Below are 19,152 nucleotides of genomic sequence, written 5' to 3'. Positions count from 1 at the left end.
AAAAAAACGAAGACAAAAAAAAAGAACAAAGGTACTATAAAACAGTTTTTCTTTCTTTTTTTGGTCTCTAAATGTTGCCATCAGCTGTTCATTAATTTTTTTTACACACATACTGTTACTATGAGGGACACACATACTGTATCACAAATGGTTTAGTTGAAGTTTGTATGTGTGTTACTTCTGCTTTGATGGACATTGATGTTAAAGTCAGGTATCAATCCAGGGTTTTTTTTTTATCGCTTTCAACCATCTTATCAGCGTTTGGTGGAGTGTGTGTATGTGGATTATTCTCCCGGTTGGTCAAAGATATCTCCTCTGATAAGGTCAGACAAGAGCTGACCACTTTAAGGACACAGACAGCTTATCCTATATCAGTCTTCAGAAACATAGGGCCACAGAGAGTTTATATTCTAGACCAGCGCTTTTCAGTCCTGTCCTCTACAACAACACATTTTGGATTCCACTCTTATCTGAACCACCCAGTTCAGTTGTTTTCTGTTGAAATACAACATGAATATTCATGATTCCTCATAAAACTGTTTTGTCTGCTTTTCAGAAACATTAATGGACACCCGGACCGCCACAGCAGAGCTCGGGTGGACGGCGTACCCTTCATCAGGGGTGAGTGTGTGTGTGTGTCTGAATACATGAATACATGACCTGCAGAATAGCTCACACACATACGGTGTTAAAACACTTACAGTGCGTCTTTTATTTTCCGAAAAGCAGTTTAAACCAAAACCTCCTTCTATTCACCCTTCAGCAACAGCTTACCAGAGAAAGAGCGATGAAATGCTTTCAGATTAGCTCTAAAATACACCATAAAATGCGTTTGTACTACAGGTGCCGTGTTTGAGTGGTGAAATTAAGAGATCAACGTCACACACAAGCACACACTTCTTTCTCTCCATACCAGAAGGCACAAAGCAAAACCCTCATCGCAATCGGCATGCGCGTTTCACTCTGCAGTTCACATTCAGAAAGACTTAATGACATAATAGGTCCACTTAAAGTAAAAATGCACATCTGAATCTGTCTAAATGTTGTCCGGAGGAGAGCAGGCAACTGTAATGACAGCCCCGGCACTGCTCAACCTGGAGAGAAATATAAAGGTTTCATTGAACTCTCAATAAGGGCACAAGAAATTGTGTGCTGTCAGGGTGTTTTCCATTTTTCATGGAGGTTCTGTAGAAAGTGATACTCGTGGGCTTTTTCGTACTGTTGCTGTTGTCAAATAGAAATGTCTGTTAGCCCAGTAGCATGGTGACTTTGTAATTTTATGAGTGTGAACAAGGTTTTTTTCTAATCAACCTGGGCTCTACAGTGCGACCATTTCACTTGCATTTGCGATTGAAAACTACTGCGTGCTACTATGGAACAAAATATTTAGAAGCACTAGGGCTGTGCAATTATTCAAAATTCAGTTTCGATTTCAGCTTCAAACGATCATGAAAATACAGTTATCGAGATAAAACTATTATTGCGCCCCATTCCGCCCCTTTCCAGTGGTGCACTTTCGCTCCTCAAGGTGCGCACCTAAACAGTGGTGTGAAAAAGTGTTGGCCCCCTTCCTGATTTTTTATTTTTTTTTGCATGCTTTTTGCATTCTTGTCACACTTTAATGTTTCAGATCATCAAACAAATTTAAATATCAATCAAAGATAACACAAGTAAACACAACACACTGCAAAAAAATGCTTTTCTTACTTAGATTTTTTGTCTTGTTTCCAGCCAAAATATCTAAAAATTCTTAAATCAAGAAGGATTTTCTAGACGAGTAAAAATGATTTTCTTGTTTTCAGAAAAAACAAGCCAAAATTAAGTGATTTTTTTCTTAGAACAAGCAAAATAATCTGCCAATGGGGTAAGAAAAAAAATCTTATTTCAAGCTGAAAACAAGATTATTTTTCTTACCCCATTGGCAGATTATTTTGCTTGTTTCAAGCAAAAACACACTTAATTTTGACTTGTTTTTTCTGAAAATAAGACATTATTTTTTACTCATCTAGAAAATCCTTCTTGATTTAAGAATGTTTAGATATTTTGGCTGGAAACAAGACAAAAAATCTTAGTAAGAAAAGCATTTTTTGCAGTGCATGCAGTTTTTGAATGAAGTTTTTTATTATGAAGGGAAAACAAAATCCAAACCCACATGGCCCTGTGTGAAAAAGTGTTTGCCCCCTAAACTTGATAACTGGTTGGGCCACCCTTAGCAGCAACAACTGCAATCAAGCGTTTGCGATAACTTGCAATGAGTCTCTTACAGCGCTGTGCACTCATCTTGGCAGAATTGTTGTAATTCAGCCACATTGGAGGGTTTTCGAGCATGAACCGCCTTTTTAAGGTCACGCCACAGCATCTCAATAGGATTCAGGTCAGGACTTTGACTAGGCCACTCCAAAGTCTTCATTTTGTTTTTCTTCAGCCATTCAGAGGTGGATTTGCTGGTGTGTTTTGGATCATTGTCCTGCTGCAGAACCCAAGTTCGCTTCAGCTTGAGGTCATGAACAAATGGCCGGACATTGTCCTTCAGGATTTTTTGGTAGACGGCAGAATTCATGGTTCCATTTATCACAGCAAGTCTTCCAGGTCCACAAGCAACAAAACAGCCCCAGACCATCACACTACCACAACAATATTTTACTGTCGGTATGATGGTCTTTTTCTGAATTGCTGTGTTACATTTACAGTACGCCAGATGTAATGGGACACACACCTTCCAAAATGTTCAACTTTGTCTCATCAGTCCACAGAGTATTTTCCCAAAAGTCTTGGGAATCATCAAGACATTTTCTGGCAAAACTGAGACGAGCCTTTATGTTCTTTTTGCTCAGCAGCGGTTTTCGTCTTGGAACTCTGCCATGCAGGCCATTTTTGCCCAGTCTTTTTCTTATGGTGGAGTCATGAACACCTTTTCCAGACTGATAGATCTCGATTACTTTTTTCTCATTTGTTTCCAGAATTTCTTTGGATCTCAGCATGATGTGTAGCTTTTGAGGATCTTTTGGTCTACTTCACTTTGCCAGGCAGGTCCTATTTAAGTGATTTCTTGATTGAGAATCAAGAAATAATAAAAAAGAATTTTTCCCCTTGTCAGTTGAGAATGAATATACATTAGTAACAGTATATTGCATTCGTGTGGCTCTTAAAGGGGCAACAAATAATATTCCTTCTGCCGTCTCTGTGCTCAATATTAATAAAACGTGAAAATACATAAATAAAAATCACTCACTGCTCTTGAATGAAGGACTTTTGTAGTTTTAATTAGAAACAAAGCATGTTTAATTATTACGGACTTGCATACAAGTATTCAGTATTTTTTTTTTTTTTCCAAAAAAAGCACTTTCCTTTATTTGTATCTTTTTATAATGTTGTATTGCTATCTTTAAATTAATCACTAATATAACGTTTTGGACCCAGTCATAATCATGTAAAATATTCGTGATTACAATATTGACCAAAATAATCGTGATTATGATTTTTGCCAAAATCGTGGACCGACCCGATCAGCATAATTGTGTTTGCGCTCAGGGGAGCTTCAAAGGTGTCTACGTGTTTTTGCAACATTGAGTAATGTGTCAGACATATTTCACAAATCTTTTTATAAATAAAGTGTAGAGAAAATATAAATAAGAGATACATTGTGCAGTGAAGGGAGCTTCATTGATTATAATATAACTTTGTGAGATCACAATGAACTAAGATGAGGGACAGATTTGAATGATTTTTAAGGGAGTTTGTAAATGAGATATTAATTAATACAACAGTTAATTAAACAAGAAGTTATTGTTAAGTGACTTACATTGTCTGACTAGAACACTATTATCTGATTTTGCTCTATTTTGTCGTCAAAAATAGTCTAAAACAAGTTACAACTGAGCCACGGCACATCTCTATTCAAACACGGCGGTGTTTTGTTTATGAATGAACGTGCATTTTTAAAGTAATCTAGTTAAATGATTCAATGTTCCTGAATAAATCAGCTGTTCGAATGAATCAAATAAATGATATGATTCAGTAAATAAATCAGTGTCTTGCCGCCACCTACTGGCATATTTAGTTTCATTTCTGTATTCTGTATTCAAATTTCTGTATTAAAAAATTTATGTTTAAAACATTAATCTCAACATGAATTTTGTGTTTTTCTGTGCCACCTCTGTAGTACAAATTATTTTTTTAATACTGATACTAGTTATTATCCTACTTGGTCTTATTCTGTTGTTTTAATTAGACATTTTAAAAAGCTTAAAAAATATAAATAAAAAGAGATGACATAAAAGATGATATACTAGAAAAATGCCATTACAAAGGTAAAAACAAAATTCCTCTGTAAATCACTTTCAGGAGTCAAATATCCCCTTGTAATAGGAAAGTTAATTTCTTTTAATCAGATTATTTGATTATTGTTTAGATTATTGTCAATATATCCTGGCAGGTTTCTTTAACATTTTATTTGTTGCCCTGCCCACACTGAAATCTCATTGGTCTAAAATAATTTCACTTCACGTTACTATGCAACATCAAAATACATTTTCATCACCTGTGATTTGCAACTTGCTTAATAAAGTGTAAATTAGCCATTAAATTAGTCTTATTCATTTGTAAATTAGAATAAATGAAGTAAATGAAAAATGAAATTAGATATTAAAAACAAATTACAATTCTGAAAGTCGATTGTTTAAAGATGGTCTAAAAATGTAATTTAATATGATTCGCTCTCTTTTTCTTTCTCTGTTTGTTTGACCAGCTGTGCTTTGAAATTAATTAATAATAAAAGTCTCCACAGATGGTCACCGGAGGCCACACTCACACACCCACACAGGCGTATGACACACGCGTCTGACAGTGATGGACAGGGAATATAGCGAGAGGAAATCCATTAGCTCGTCATGCTACAGACAGCCATATTCTTCTCTCTAATTAGCACGGTTTGCTGAGGCAAGCATTATCATTACTATTGCTCCAGCTGAAGTATCTGAACAAACACCAAGTGTTAAACTTTGTCAGTTAGTGGTGCAATGATTTGCATGGACAAGCCACTCACACTTTAGTTAATGTCCAATTTATTTCATTCATGGTATTATTTTTAATTAATATTGGTATTATTATTTATATTTATTTACTTATTTTTTGTCAATTTGTGGTGGCATGTCTTTCATGGATAAGCATCACTCACATTTATTTTAGGAAACAGTATTATACTCATTTATTTATTTGCTTTGTTTTGTTTATTTGTTTCTACTGTTTTTCATGAATAAACTCTACTCATATTTATTTATTTATTTGTTTATTTTTATTATTTAGTAATTTTATTTTTTTCTTGCAATTTTGTCCATTTGTGGTGTCATGTCTTTCATGGACAAGCACCACTTACATTTATTTTAGATAATGTATATTATTATTAGGGGTGGGCATAGATTAATTTTTTTAATCTAGATTAATCTAGATTAAATCTTGGAATTAATCTAGATTAATCTAGATTAAAATGGCTAATTTGAATTCTGCTGAAGGCATTCAGAATATGTGTGCTGCCCAAATAATGACTTTAAGTCTTTGAGAATGGATCATAAAGCTCATAAAGCTGTTCTATGATAATTTGTTGATGAAAATAAATTATGTTCAATTAGATGTACTTGTGTTTACTAACTAACTAACACTGAAATTATTTTTTCTCCCTATTAGATTGTGTTTTTTTAACGTCAACACCTACCCAGCCCATTACATGTTACACCGTACTTTTATTTTGACAGGTTGCCGTGAAGTTTCTGTGTATACAGTATGATATGATGCTAGTTTTCTCAAATGAAACGGTAAAAGTGACACTCACAGCAGTTTGGGAGATTGAGTTTATCTGTTCATGTGAGATGAAAATGCCAAAAATTACCGGGAGCGTCACGTGTGTTTCACTATGCGTGTAGTAAAAGCTGGTCTCCATTATTAATACATACAGCTAGGCAAACGGAACATATCGGATTCATATTAAAACGGTCTTTTTGCATTTCAGTTTTCACATACACTAGTCCATATCGCGATTTGAATTAAGTGACTGACCAACATTTGATTTATGAATCCAAAAAACGACGAATTTACGTGGCATTTCGCTATAGTAGATTCGGTTTTTATGAATGGAGGACGACGCGATCCCGTCTGTGTTTTGGCGGAGGAGACTTAAACGCGCGACCATATTCTACAGTCTTCGGTATACATCCGCGTTAAACTATCAAGGTGAAAGTCATCATAGCTTGCGTAGTTTAGACCCAGCTCCCAACCCAAATTTGAGAATAGATTAACGGCGATATTTTTTTTATCGCGCGATAAGAGTTTCACGTTAACGCAGCACGTTAACGCCGATAACGGCCCACCACTAATTATTATACAAATTTTCTTTGTTTGTTTGTTTTGTTTAGTTTTTTTTTCTATTAATTTTGACACTTTATGGTGGCATGTTTTTCAAGGATAAACACCAACATTTATTTATTTGTGTATTTTATTATTATTTTTAAAAATATTTTTTAATAGAATTTAATTTGTTTAATTTTTCTATTAATTTTGACACTTCATGTTGGCATGTTTTTCATGGATAAACACTACTCACATTATTTATTTAATTATTTAGTTTAGATATTGTTTTAAATTTAATTTTATTTGTTTATTTTTTGTATTAATTTTGCCACTTCGTGGTGCCATGGTTTTCATGGATAACACTACTCTTTTTTTTAATGTATTCATTTATATTAATCTGTTTTTCACAGATAAGAACCACTCACATTTATTTCAGATAATGTATATTACTGTACTAAATGTATTAATTTATTTGTTTTGTTTTGTTTTATATTAATTTTGCCACTTCGTGGTGCCATGTTTTTCATGGATAAACACTACTCACATTTATTTATTTGTTTATTTTATTATTGTTTTGTTTAAATATTTTAAAATGGAATTTTATTTGTTTATTTTTATATTAATTTTGCCACTTCGTGGTAGCATGTTTTTTTATGGATAAACACTACTCACATTATTTATTTATTTGTTTATTTATAATATTTATTTATTATTTAATTATTATTATTTTTTATTTAATAGATTTTTTTTCTAATAATTTTGTTACCTCATGGTGGCATGTTTTTCATACACTAATCAAATTCATTTATTTGTTTATTTTATTATTATTTTTATCTTCAATATTTTTAATTGATTGAATTTTATTTATTTATTTTTTCTATTCATTTTGTCACTTCATGGTGGTATGTTTTTCATGAATAAAGTACTCATATTTATTTGTTTACTTTGTCACTTATAGTAATTTTATTTATTTGTTTGTTTGTTTCTTTCATTCTTTTTTACATTTATTTTTTTTTCTTTTAACTTTGTTAAAAGAAAGACCACTTTGTGGTGGCATATTCATAATGGATAAATACTCCACACATTTATTTATTTATTTATTTAAAATATTTTTATTCAATTTATTTTCACACATAAGCGCCACTCACATTTATTTCAGATAATGTATATTATTATACTGATTTTATTTATTTATTTACTTACACATTCATTCATTCATTCTATATTACGGTTCTATTCTGGGATCAGTTTTTCCCCCTTTCTATTGGACTATATATTGTGAGACATTATTTTGTTTTGCTGAATGGAGTTGTTTTGTCTCTCTCCATTTCATTTGCGATTTCTTCCTCTTATCCTCTTTTCTCCTCACTTCATTTTCTCTTTTGGGTCACATGTGGAGGTTTAACCCTGCTCGTCCTTCACACGCACTATTGACTGAGTTCACGATTCATTCACACCATTTGGCGAGTTCTCACAGCTGCCCCCTCCAGCGCACCCGCATCCGTCTTTCTCCAATACATCTAGCCTTCCATTAGCCCCCCTCTCCTTTTCACCTAAAGAAATCCCTAAAATCCCCAATTCCTCGCAGACCTCAGCCGGCCACTCTGCTTAAAAGGCTCACACACGCATCTTGAGCTCGAATGGCCGATTGTTCCCCTCTGTCTCTGCGATTACCTTTCACGCCTGCTCGCCCCGTCCCTCACCCAGAGGTCAGAGGTCGGCTGCTTCTTCAGCAGCCCATATTTAATTCATCATCCCAGTCTGTGTATGTATGCGTGTAATGCTCTCTAGAGACTTAGAGATGTGCTCTTGATTATACAATGTATGTGCTATACCATTCTGCTGTCACAGCAATCGTACTTTAGCATGTGTGAACATATTGATCGTGTGGGGACTGGGTGATTTGGAAGGGAAAGTGGACACTCAGTCCATATGAATCTGAATTAATTGTCAGGGCTGTGTCATGCGAGAGACTCTTAGTTGTCACTATGCCTCTTTTTTGCACCATAAGCAACAAGAGCGCCGCCACTGGCTGTTTATGACAGTCGCATGCAAATATGTTAAACAAATTTAGCTGGGAGACGGTGTCTGTGTGTTTGTACCCTTAGCCTACAAACCTAGAAAAGTTCCCTAAGATGTCTTACTGGAGAAGTCATCATTACTTCAGCTTAAAAACACATACAAACCTTTAGCAAAAACATCTGAAAGGAGCCCTCTGGTACTCCTCGCATGGCAGGAAAATGATTGATTTTTTATTACGGGCCAAGCACAGAAGGTGCGATTGCACCTATTGTATCTGTTGGCATTCTTATTATTATGCTTCTTCCGTGCGAATCTATGGCAGCCCATAGAGCCCCTTGCGGCAAAGTTATGAAATTTGGCACACTGATAGAGGACAGTCTAATCATTAACCACAGCAAATTTGGTATCACTATCTCAAACTCTCTAGCGCCACCACTTGTCCAAAATTTCACTCATGTTTATGCTAATAACTTTGGAATTTTTAATAGTTCGTCCTAGACAGTTTGTCTGATTTTTACCAAAATTGGCTCAGATCATCTTCAGACCATGTTGGCAAAAAGTTCTAGAATTCAAGTTGATTAGTCAAACCGTTCTTGAATAATGCTTGAACGAATTTGACGAATAGCACGCAAAAATGAATATAAGGCTATATCTCCACAACGGTTTGGCATATTAAAACCAAAGTTGGTGTGTGTTATACCAACCATGACCTGAGGCTGCCTGCACAGTTTAGGCGCAGTGCCACCTAGTGGTCAGGAGATATAAAAAAAGGCGCTTTTTGCTTATAACCTCTGAATGGTTTGGCCAAAAATCACAAAATTCTCTCAAAAATCTTTTTAGATTTGGAGTTTGCTGAGTCTAACCATACCCTAATTTTCCTAATTTCCCATCAGCCATTTTGGGTGTCGCCCATTTTTAATTTTTTTGGTAAAATTCAATATTTTACAAACACACTAGCGTATCGTTATTCGGCACCATGCCCTGACAGTACTCAAAATGTTTGGGGGCAGTGCCAAAAAGTTTGAAAGAAATTTTAGTAAAAATGCTAATAACATTTGATTAAATTGGTCTATTGTAAGGAAAGTAAGCTCAATATATTCCTTGGGTTATGTCGAGAACATCGATACCAATTATGCCAAAATTCAATTTTCGCATGTGAACATTTCGGACTCAGTGTGCAAGGACCTTAAAACTGCAACAAAATCAAAACCATTAAACTAAACAAGTTGTGTTCCAAATTTGAGGCTGATATCTCAAAAAATGAGCTTTCAGTAAGATTTTCTTTGGTTGCAGTTCCAGACATTTACACTAGATGAGACTTCCATTTGTTTCCAATGCTGTCAGTTTTGAGTACCAGTCTTTACTGTCACATGATCCTTCAGAAATCATGCTGATTTGCTGATTTGCTGCTCAAGATGGTAATAACATTTGTGACTCTGGACCACAAAATCAGTCTTAAGTAGCACTGATATATTTGTAGCAATAGCCAAGAATACATTGTATGAGTCAAAATGATTGATTTTTTTATGCCAAAAATCATTAGGGTATTAAGTTTAGTCAATTTCCTACCATAAATATATCAAATCTTAATTTTTGATTAATAATATGCATTGCTAAGAACTTCATGTGCACAGTTGTAAAGGCGATTTTCTCAATATTTAGATTTTTTTGCAGTCTTAGATTCCAGATTTTCAATTAGTTGTATCTCAGCCAAATGTTCTCCTTTTTTTCAGGGATAACAATTTTTGAAATGGAAATCATTTGTAATTATGTAAAAGTTTTATTGTCACTTTGATGTATTTTATGTGTTGGAGCTCTGCTGTTTTTTCATCCATTGAACAAAAAGACCTAAGTTTTTAACTCTACTTTTTGGTCATTTTTGAAGCTTGACAGCTTCTGTGCTTTCATTGAATGAGAAAATGCTGTCTCTGTGCCTTGTGATTCCCTTCAGTGGTTTCTCTGGATGTACCAATTGAGATGCCTGGTCTGCAGTAGTATAGAAAAAGCTGTGTATGTGTGTGTGGTAGATTAAAAAAGGCCTTAATTGAAGTCTACCCAGTCTTTTTGCTCTTCTGTTCTTTTGAAAGCAATTTAGCCCTCCATCCTTCTCTCTGACAAGCTAAACAAGGACGGTCACTATCTTTTGCTGTTTTCTCTCAGCTCAATCACAGCCGTCCGTGAGCCTGCAGCTTTTCAGATGCCCTTCGTTCCATTCCCTCTTTATTCATCTTTCATTTTACCCTCTCTTTTCTCATCTCACCCACTCATCCTCGCTTTGGGAAGTATTTTGCTTAGCCCTACACTGCAAAGAAACCTGTACTTAATCAGTGTTTTTGTTGTTGTTGTTTTTTTAAATACACTCGTGTTCAAAAGAGTTGCCAGTAAGATTATTTTGTTTTTGAAATGCTCATCAAGGCTACATTTATTAGATAACATATACAGTAATATTGTGAAATATTATTCCAATTTAAACAGTTTTCTATGTAAATATATTTTAAAATGTGATTTATTCCCGTAATGCAAAGCTGAATTTTCAGCAGTATTACTTCACTCTTGTCACCTGATCCTTCAGAAATCATTCTAATATGCTGATTTGCTGCTCATAATTATTATGGCACCAATATTAAGCATTTACAGCAATAGTACTACAAATGTGCTGTATGTAGCACTGTGCTGAATTTGATCATTTTGTTATTTCTATATAGAGTCACAGTATGAAAGCATCTGAATCTGATACTGCTGTTGCTTTGCTATAGGTTCTACCTCTGTGTGTGGTGTCAAATAGGTGTTATTCTAGCAGTATGTACCTGCCGCTGACTCCCTATATGTGGCACATTTCCACCTCACTAACGAATGAGCAGCCTAAGATTCATTCAGCAGATAACCGTAGCTGTAGACGCCATCTATCTGTTGCAGAATCATCTTTGAGAAGTCAAGTCCAGACGTTTATTGATGTCTAAGAGCAGATATTGTACAGACGCTGCATATTTCCTTAGGGACACCCTGCTCTCGCTTTTATAATAAAATCTGTCGGTAGAAAAAGAGAGAAAAGAAAGACAAAAAACAACTGGAGGACACACAAAGATTCTTTCGTGTGGTTGGGATATATTTCATCAGTGTTCTTTTTCTCAACCATCTTCATATAGAGTGTTTCACTTGCAAGAAAGGTGTTTCTATTCCTAAGTTTGTTTGTTTGTTCAAAACAGTTGTACCAAATGCATGTTATTGTTCATTTAGTACTGACCTGAATAAGATAGTTCACAGAAAAGATGTTTACAAATAGTCCACTTACAGTTGAATTTATAAAAATATAGCCCGTTCAAAAGTATACACCCCCTTGATTCTTAGTACTATGTTGTTACCTGAATGATCCAAAGCTGTGTTTTTTTTTTAGTGATAGTTGTTCATGAGTCCCTGATAGTTGTTCATTGAACAATTAAACTGCCTGCTGTTCTTCAGAAAAATCCTTTGGTTTTCCAGCATTTTTGTGTATTTGAACCCTTTCCAACGATGACTGTATGATTTTGAGATCCAACTTTTCATGCTGAGGACAACTGAGGGACTCATATGCAACTATTACAGAAGGTTCAAATGCTCACGGATGCTCCAGAAGGAAAAATTATACATTAGGAGCTGGGGGGTGAAAACTTTTGAACAGAATGAAGATGTGTACATTTTTGCTTATTTTGCCTAAATATCATATTTTTTTTCATTTAGTACTGCCCTTCAGAGGCTACAAAAGATAATTACATGTTTGCCAGAAGACAAAATAAGTTTCATTTACCCGATCTTCAAATTCAAAAGTTTTCACCCCCTGGCTCTTAATGCATAGTTTTTCCTTCAGGTGGATTTCCTTCCATCAGTGAACATTTGAACCTTCTGTAATAGTTGCATATGAGTCCCTCAATTGTCCTCAGTGTGAAAAGATGGATCTCAAAATCATTCAGTCACTGTTGAAAAGAGTTGAAATACACAAAATTCTGGAAAACCAAAGAATTTGTGGGACCTGAAGGATTTTTTCTGAAGAACAACGGGAAGTTTACCTGTTCAGGACTAACAAGAGACTTGTGAACAGCTATCACTAAACAAAAAACACAGCTGTGGATCATTTAGGTAACAACACCGTATTAAGAATAAAGTGTACTGTATGTAAACTTTTGAACGGGTCATTTTTACAAATTCAACTATTATTTTTTCTTGTGGACTATATGTAATTGTCCTTATGTGAAATATCTTATTCAAGTCAGTACTAAATAAACAATAACATGCATTTTGTATGATCCCTCTTATATTGGTAAAATAATTAACATTTTACAGATTCTGAAATGGGGATGTAAACTTTTGACCATAACTGTAGTAATGTATTGGGTAATGTAGTCTGACTCCTTTTTTGATTACTTTTAGATTACTTTTGGACTAACTTATCATTTTTCACTAGTTTATCAGATAAAAAGAGAGAGAGAGAAAAATATATATTCCATTCTTTTTATCAATATCATGAAATGCCTTAAACATTACATTACAGTAGGTTATTTAGAAACGAAAATTTAAGGAAAATATATACTTATACATTTAAAAATACACAGTACACGCATACATTATGCAAACACAAACTTTTCGATTTTGGATGTGATTAATCACTTTGACAGCACTAGTAATTATGTAATCCATAAAAAAGTATCTGTAATTTGATTATGAACATTTTAAAACGTGATTGAATATAACTAAGTAGGCTACTTTTTTTTTATCTGATTATGTAATACAGATTACATGTGATCAGTTTCTACCCAACAATATATATATAATTTGTGTGAGTGTATCACCAAAACCACCCAGCATTGTGACTCTTAAGTTTTGCACCAACAAGTGGCACTCAAAAATGTAAAAAATCTAGTATTTTAATGTTTTCATTGTGCACTGCTGGTTTATTTTAGGATGAACTCAAGGTTAAGTGTAGTTTTGCACCAAATTATCAAGAGGAAATGCGAAAGAGAAGGTGGCACTCGTGTACGCTATGTTGTCTCTACTCGTGCACATTAAGAGTTCTTCACTGTTCTCCAAAGAGCGATGGCCCGCACTGACACTACACAAAGTGCTGTCCTTCGCACACTTCAGGGTGCAGTATGTGTGTGTTTTAAAGTGATTTTTCAGTGTTAAGTGCTTTGGGTCGCTTAAGAACCCAAATGGACGAGTATGCGTTTGTAAAGTCTGTTGGCGATGGACTTGTAGCTCGTTTTGAGTTAACGCTTAGTGACAAGTGGCAGCGCGCACAGGCTTTTTCCCCCCCTCTGTGTGAGAATAGATGTTCTCGCAGCATTTTCTGCCTTTAGATCACTTAAGTGGATGTACACAAGAATATCTGCCCTTCTTTCTTGTATATTTAATGTCTTGTTCTCTTTTATACTTAGCAACAGCTCTACGTATACGCACAACTCAGCCGAGGCCACTTTGAGGAGGTGATTTAATGTCTTGTCCTAAAAACAAGACACGTTTTTCCATAGACTGAGTGTCCCGCTGTGTCTTGTCTCACTGAGCTAAACTTTTGACTGCAGGCATACACTCTGGTCCACTTTGCAGTTTATAAGAACCGACTGAAAAAAAAAACAACAACTCGAAAACTCTGACAATCTGAATATCTTTGGTTCCTCAGAAGGGGTTATTGTGTTTACTTGGCATCTATATGCAATTTTACAGCTGGGTTTTAAAGGTCAACTGACCCGACTGCAACTTCTGGGGCAGGAATGGTGAAAATCTTATTAAAGAAGTTAAGAAATTTCCAATAAGTTAAAAAATTCTAAGAAGGTAGCAAGAGTTCTTAAAGGAGTAGTTCACTTTCAGAACAACAATTTACAGATAATTTACTCTCCCCCTTGTCATCCAAGATATTTATGTCTTTTTTTCTTCAGTCGTCAAGAAATTATATTTTTTGAGATAAACGCATCTGGGAATTTCTCCATATAATGGACTTAAATGGTGCCCCGATTTTTGAATCTTCAAAATGCCGTTTAAATGCGGCTTCAAATGGCTGTAAACAATGCCAGTCGATGAAGAAAACGTTCGGTCATTTTCTTAGAAAAATATATTTTTACATACCTTTAAGCACTGAAACTCGTCCAGTACTAGGGCTTGTAGTGCGCGTTCCCGACTCCACGTACTACGTCCACTGTGCTCCGTAACGCAGCGAATGCTTGAAGCAGTCCCATCACCTGACTCGCCGATTGTTTGTAACAGTGGAACAGATGTGGTCTGGTCGTGACAGCACTGAGATTCCTGCTCCGTTGGAAATGGCTGGCATTTTCCACACTTGCACCACCATCTCGTCTCGTTTGAACGCGGTCTGCCCGAGGCTTGTGTCGCCGCCGCTGTATTCTCTCTCTGACAGAGTTCATCATCTGTGTATTCTGGCTCAAAAAGGTAGGAAACGGTGAAAAACTCCATCTCATGTGCTCCTCCAGCTTCAAAGTCGTCCGACATCATTGTACTTTATGTTGTACCTTGTTGCTAAAGAGTATTTGATTGCGTTGCACTTCTCTCTTCTAATGTTCGCTTTGTAAACACTGGGTCTGTAGTTTCGCATACGTCACGCGTGACCTTTCGACGTGAGTACGTAAAGTCGGGAACGCGCACTACAAGCCCTAGTGCTGGATGAGTTTCAGTGCTTAAAAGGTATATAAAAATATATTTTTCTAAGAAAAACGTTTCGGTAGACAAGACCCTTCTTCGTCAGCTGGGATTGTTTACAGCCATTTGAAGCTGCATTTAAACAGCATTTTGAAGATTAAAAAATCGGGGCACCATTTAAGACCATTGTATGGAGAAATTTCCAGAAATGTTTATCTCAGAAAACATAATTTCTTGACGACTGAAGAAGAAAAGACATAAACATCTTGGATGACAAGGGGGTGAGTAAATTATCTGTAAATTGTTGTTCTGAAAGTGAACTACTCCTTTAAGAACCAGAATGTTTTTTTGTGTTTTGCAGTCAGGCTCTCAAATTGAGCCAAGACAAGCTTTATTGTATCTTTCTTTTGTTCCTTTATTCTTGCTAAAATTACTGTACATTTTTAGAGGCCAGATTTTGTTAACTGTTCTTCTTCGTATATGACCTTGGCTAATACAATCTACTATTTCGACACAAAAGAACCATTGATTGTCTTTGTGACAGAACGGAGGGTCTCATTCTGTTGGTGTTGAGTTTTCAGAAATGTTTTTTTTTGGTCTCTTGAACTTTATACCAAGAACTCAGGTTTCATTTGTGGTGAAACCTGTTCAGCAGATTTTTGAGCAGATGATATTTACAGCCCAAAATGTGGCACTCTTAGTTTAATTACCATATTTATATGCCTTCTGCAAAAATTTCCCACACAGTCAATGGCGGTCAATGTGAAAAAGTAACAGATTCCCTGTGGGCAAGGGTCGTTTTGCTTTTAGAGATGAGAGAAAGTGTTTACTTGCCTCTTTCAGTCAGCTAATTACACCAAAACATTATTTAAGCAGGCAAATAAAGCTAAATGCCAAAGTCGGGCTGAATTCAGAATAGCTCTAGCATATGGTAATATATGGCAGAAATAACTGCATTTTATTTTGAATACAACCTGTTTTAAACAGTGTCTGTCTTTGTAGCTTAGTGGCTTTTAAAGGGGTATGGCCTATAGGCTAGATACTTTTAAGGGGCGTGTGCTAAGGTTCATGTCTCTAAAGGGGTGTGGTTTAGGAGCAGGATGCTCCTAGAGAGAGGCGTGGCCTATAGGCACAATAGCATGTGCTGGATGCTTCAAGAGGGATGTGACTTCATGGCTAAACGCTATTGGATGACTTAAAATTTGATGCTGTACCTCAAGCACACTGTAAAAAAATAAGATTATTGGATTGTTTTACAAGAAAATACTTATTATTACAGTCTTTCTACTTTAAAATTTCATGTTTAATGCAGTGTTTTATTAGGTAACACTTTAGATTAGGCAACACTATTTACTTTTAACTACTAACTTATTGGTGTGCATATTACTACTGTAGCATATTGGATGTTTATTAGCACTTGTAAAGCAGATATTAATGCTTTATTTTGCATGACTGTATTTCAAATCCCTTAACCCCATCCAATACCTAAACAAAACTACTACAACAACTTGGGGTTGACGATTATCTGCACTGATATTAAGCATTATTATGGTTATCGATATCGGCCATTTTCAAAACAGATTTGCCTGTGAAACAATTTAAAGAAAGTTTTTATCAGAACCCTAGTTATTCTTAATTTTGACATTCATTCTCATTTTTACATCAGACATATACGGTATATCGGTTATTGGTTTACTTGATCTGTAATAATCTGTATCGGCATTGGCCCTGAAAAACACATATCGGTCAACCCCTAACAACAACTACCTTACTAACAAACAATAAGCAGTAATTAAGAATTTATTGAGGAAAATCTAGTCTAATAGGCATCCGATATTTACTAACCCTGAACCTAATTTAAAAGCTTGTTATTCTTAATTTTGACATTAATTTTTATTTTTCACACCAGACATATATATATCGGTTCAAATACTTGATCTGTAATGATCAGTATCAGCATCGGTCCTGAAAAACACAGGTCGGTCGACCCCTAGTATGAACTACAGTGAAAAACATTTGTTGTAAAAACCATTTTCACTCAGAAATTGCTAGTAAATATCGGATGCCTGTTAGACTAAAGCGTTTTTCCTCAATAAATTACTGTTTATTGATTGTTAGTAAGGTAGTTGTTGTTAGGGGTCGACCAATATGTGTTTTTCAGGGCTGATGCCGATACTGGTTATTACAGATCAAGTAGACCAACAGCCGATATTTGAACCGATATATATATATATATATATATGTCTGGTGAAAAAATAAATATCAAAATTAAGAACAACAAGGGTTTTGACAAAAAACGTTATGTAAATGCTTTAAAATTAGTTTTATCTGCAAATCGATATCGATAACCATAAAAATGCTTAATATCAACGCCATTAATCGGTCGACCCCTAGTTTATACCAACATAAAATAGCTTTTCCATTTAATTACTGTTTATTGATTGTTAGTAAGGTAGTTGTTGTTAGGGGTCGACCAAAATGTGTTTTCAGTGTCGATGCCGATACGATTATTAATCAATATTTAACCGATAACTGATATTTTAAACCGGTATATATGTCTGGTGTAAAAATGACAATGAATGTCAAAATTAGGAAAAAAATGGGCTCTGACAAAAACTCTCTTTAAATGCTTTTAAATTATTTTATCAGCAAATCGGTTTTGAAAATGATCAATATTGATAACCATGAAAATGATTAATGTCAGCACAGATAATTGGTCGACCCCTAGTTCATACCAACATAAAATGGCCTTCCATTTAAAAACATGCTGTATTTATAATACAAACATCACATATTTTATGTAAATTTAAGCTTTGGGGCTTTTGATAATAGTCCTCTGTTCTCTTATAAATATGGTAATTAAACTAAGAGCTCTGCATGTATTTTTGTGAATAGTGAGCATTGAAATTCTGCAGATCTTTCTGCAGCCCACCATGTTTGTGAAGGCGGTTAGAGGAACAGGAAGTTCTGCTATTATTGCCTTGAGAGTTCAGTCTCATAGTACAGAGGACCTTGGCTCAGTGCTTACTGTTCGAGGCCGTTTGCAGTTTCTCTCTCATTGCTCTAATAAAAGTGAACAGCCTTGGATTTGCTCAAGAGAACACAGGGTCTCTGTAACCATCACGACTGCCTTATTAAGCTTCAAAGGTTGCGGTTGATGACCATCTGGATAAGAGATTTTTCTTTTTTCCTCCATGTTAGAGATCCAAGTGAGAAATATTTCGAAGAATTTTCATCTTTTTCAAGCTGTCTGTTGTTTGCTGTCTTTTAGTCTTATTTGGACAGTCCTGTCTCTTTCTCTCTCTCAGCAGGAGACCGATATGATGAATGGTTGTTTATGAGTGCCATCATGTTGGAGTCCTAACAGCAGTAGGCACTGGGTTGTTGGGCAAAACTCTCTCTTTCTGTGTAACTCATGGCCATTAACACAATACATTAAGCACTAAACCACCCCCTGTCTCAATCTTTTATGCCGCTATAACAAGATAAACCAAACATGACACATTTTTACAACGTTTCTAGGGGGGCTTCCAGGCAAGTCACTCAGCAAATGTTGAAGAACAGGAAGCTTGTCATGAAATATTTGCTTCACATAAAGTGGTCGACTTGGTAAATCCATATATTTGTAGGAGAGTGAGAAATCATATTTCTAGGCTGTAAACTGTTAGAAAAGCCATACAGCTTTATTAGAGTGAGGTTAAGAGCCGGAGATCAGTGTTTATGGTGAACTTCGAGTCGAGGGGTAATTATTTTCTTCATTGCAGATAGGTTAGGTCTCTCCACCGCTCCTGCTAACCCTGTTTACTCCCATCTCACATCTGAATTATTCAGCTTAAGGACACTCTTAACCCACACACATATGTGTCGCGAAAGCAAAATATACCCAGTCGCACGTACAGCGCTATTTAAAGCCTTGTCATAGATGGGAAATGGATGTTGGGATCCTGGAGAGTTCCATTATTGCTGCGGTGACGGATGATGGAATACCTTTGTTTTGCTGCTGCTTTTTCTTTTCCTCCTTTTTTGCTTTAAATCTCATGTGCCTTTCTGAAAATGACAAGGGTGGAGGCCTAGCGGTTAGCGCGTGTGCTTTGACGTGTCGCGTCGTGGTGCTCAAGTGGGAAATGAGAGGTCAAGTCTCGGTTGCATCATTTCCTCATTCCCTCT

General features: G+C 35.5%; 1 protein-coding gene across 1 annotated transcript in view; it reads left to right on the top strand.

The window, feature by feature from the left end:
• Nucleotides 1-19,152, top strand: part of ephb1 (EPH receptor B1) — a 194,193-nt gene that overhangs the window by 1,488 nt on the left and 173,553 nt on the right. The window contains exon 3 of the mRNA XM_073849352.1: nucleotides 557-621. Coding sequence (XP_073705453.1) covers nucleotides 557-621 — 65 coding nt within the window. The remainder of the gene's footprint in view (nucleotides 1-556; nucleotides 622-19,152) is intronic.

This window comes from Garra rufa, chromosome 10, assembly GCF_049309525.1.
Source record: "Garra rufa chromosome 10, GarRuf1.0, whole genome shotgun sequence".
Taxonomy (NCBI): domain Eukaryota; kingdom Metazoa; phylum Chordata; class Actinopteri; order Cypriniformes; family Cyprinidae; genus Garra; species Garra rufa.
Note: the sequence above shows the minus strand (reverse complement) of the source record. Positions and strands in the feature narration are given on the sequence as shown.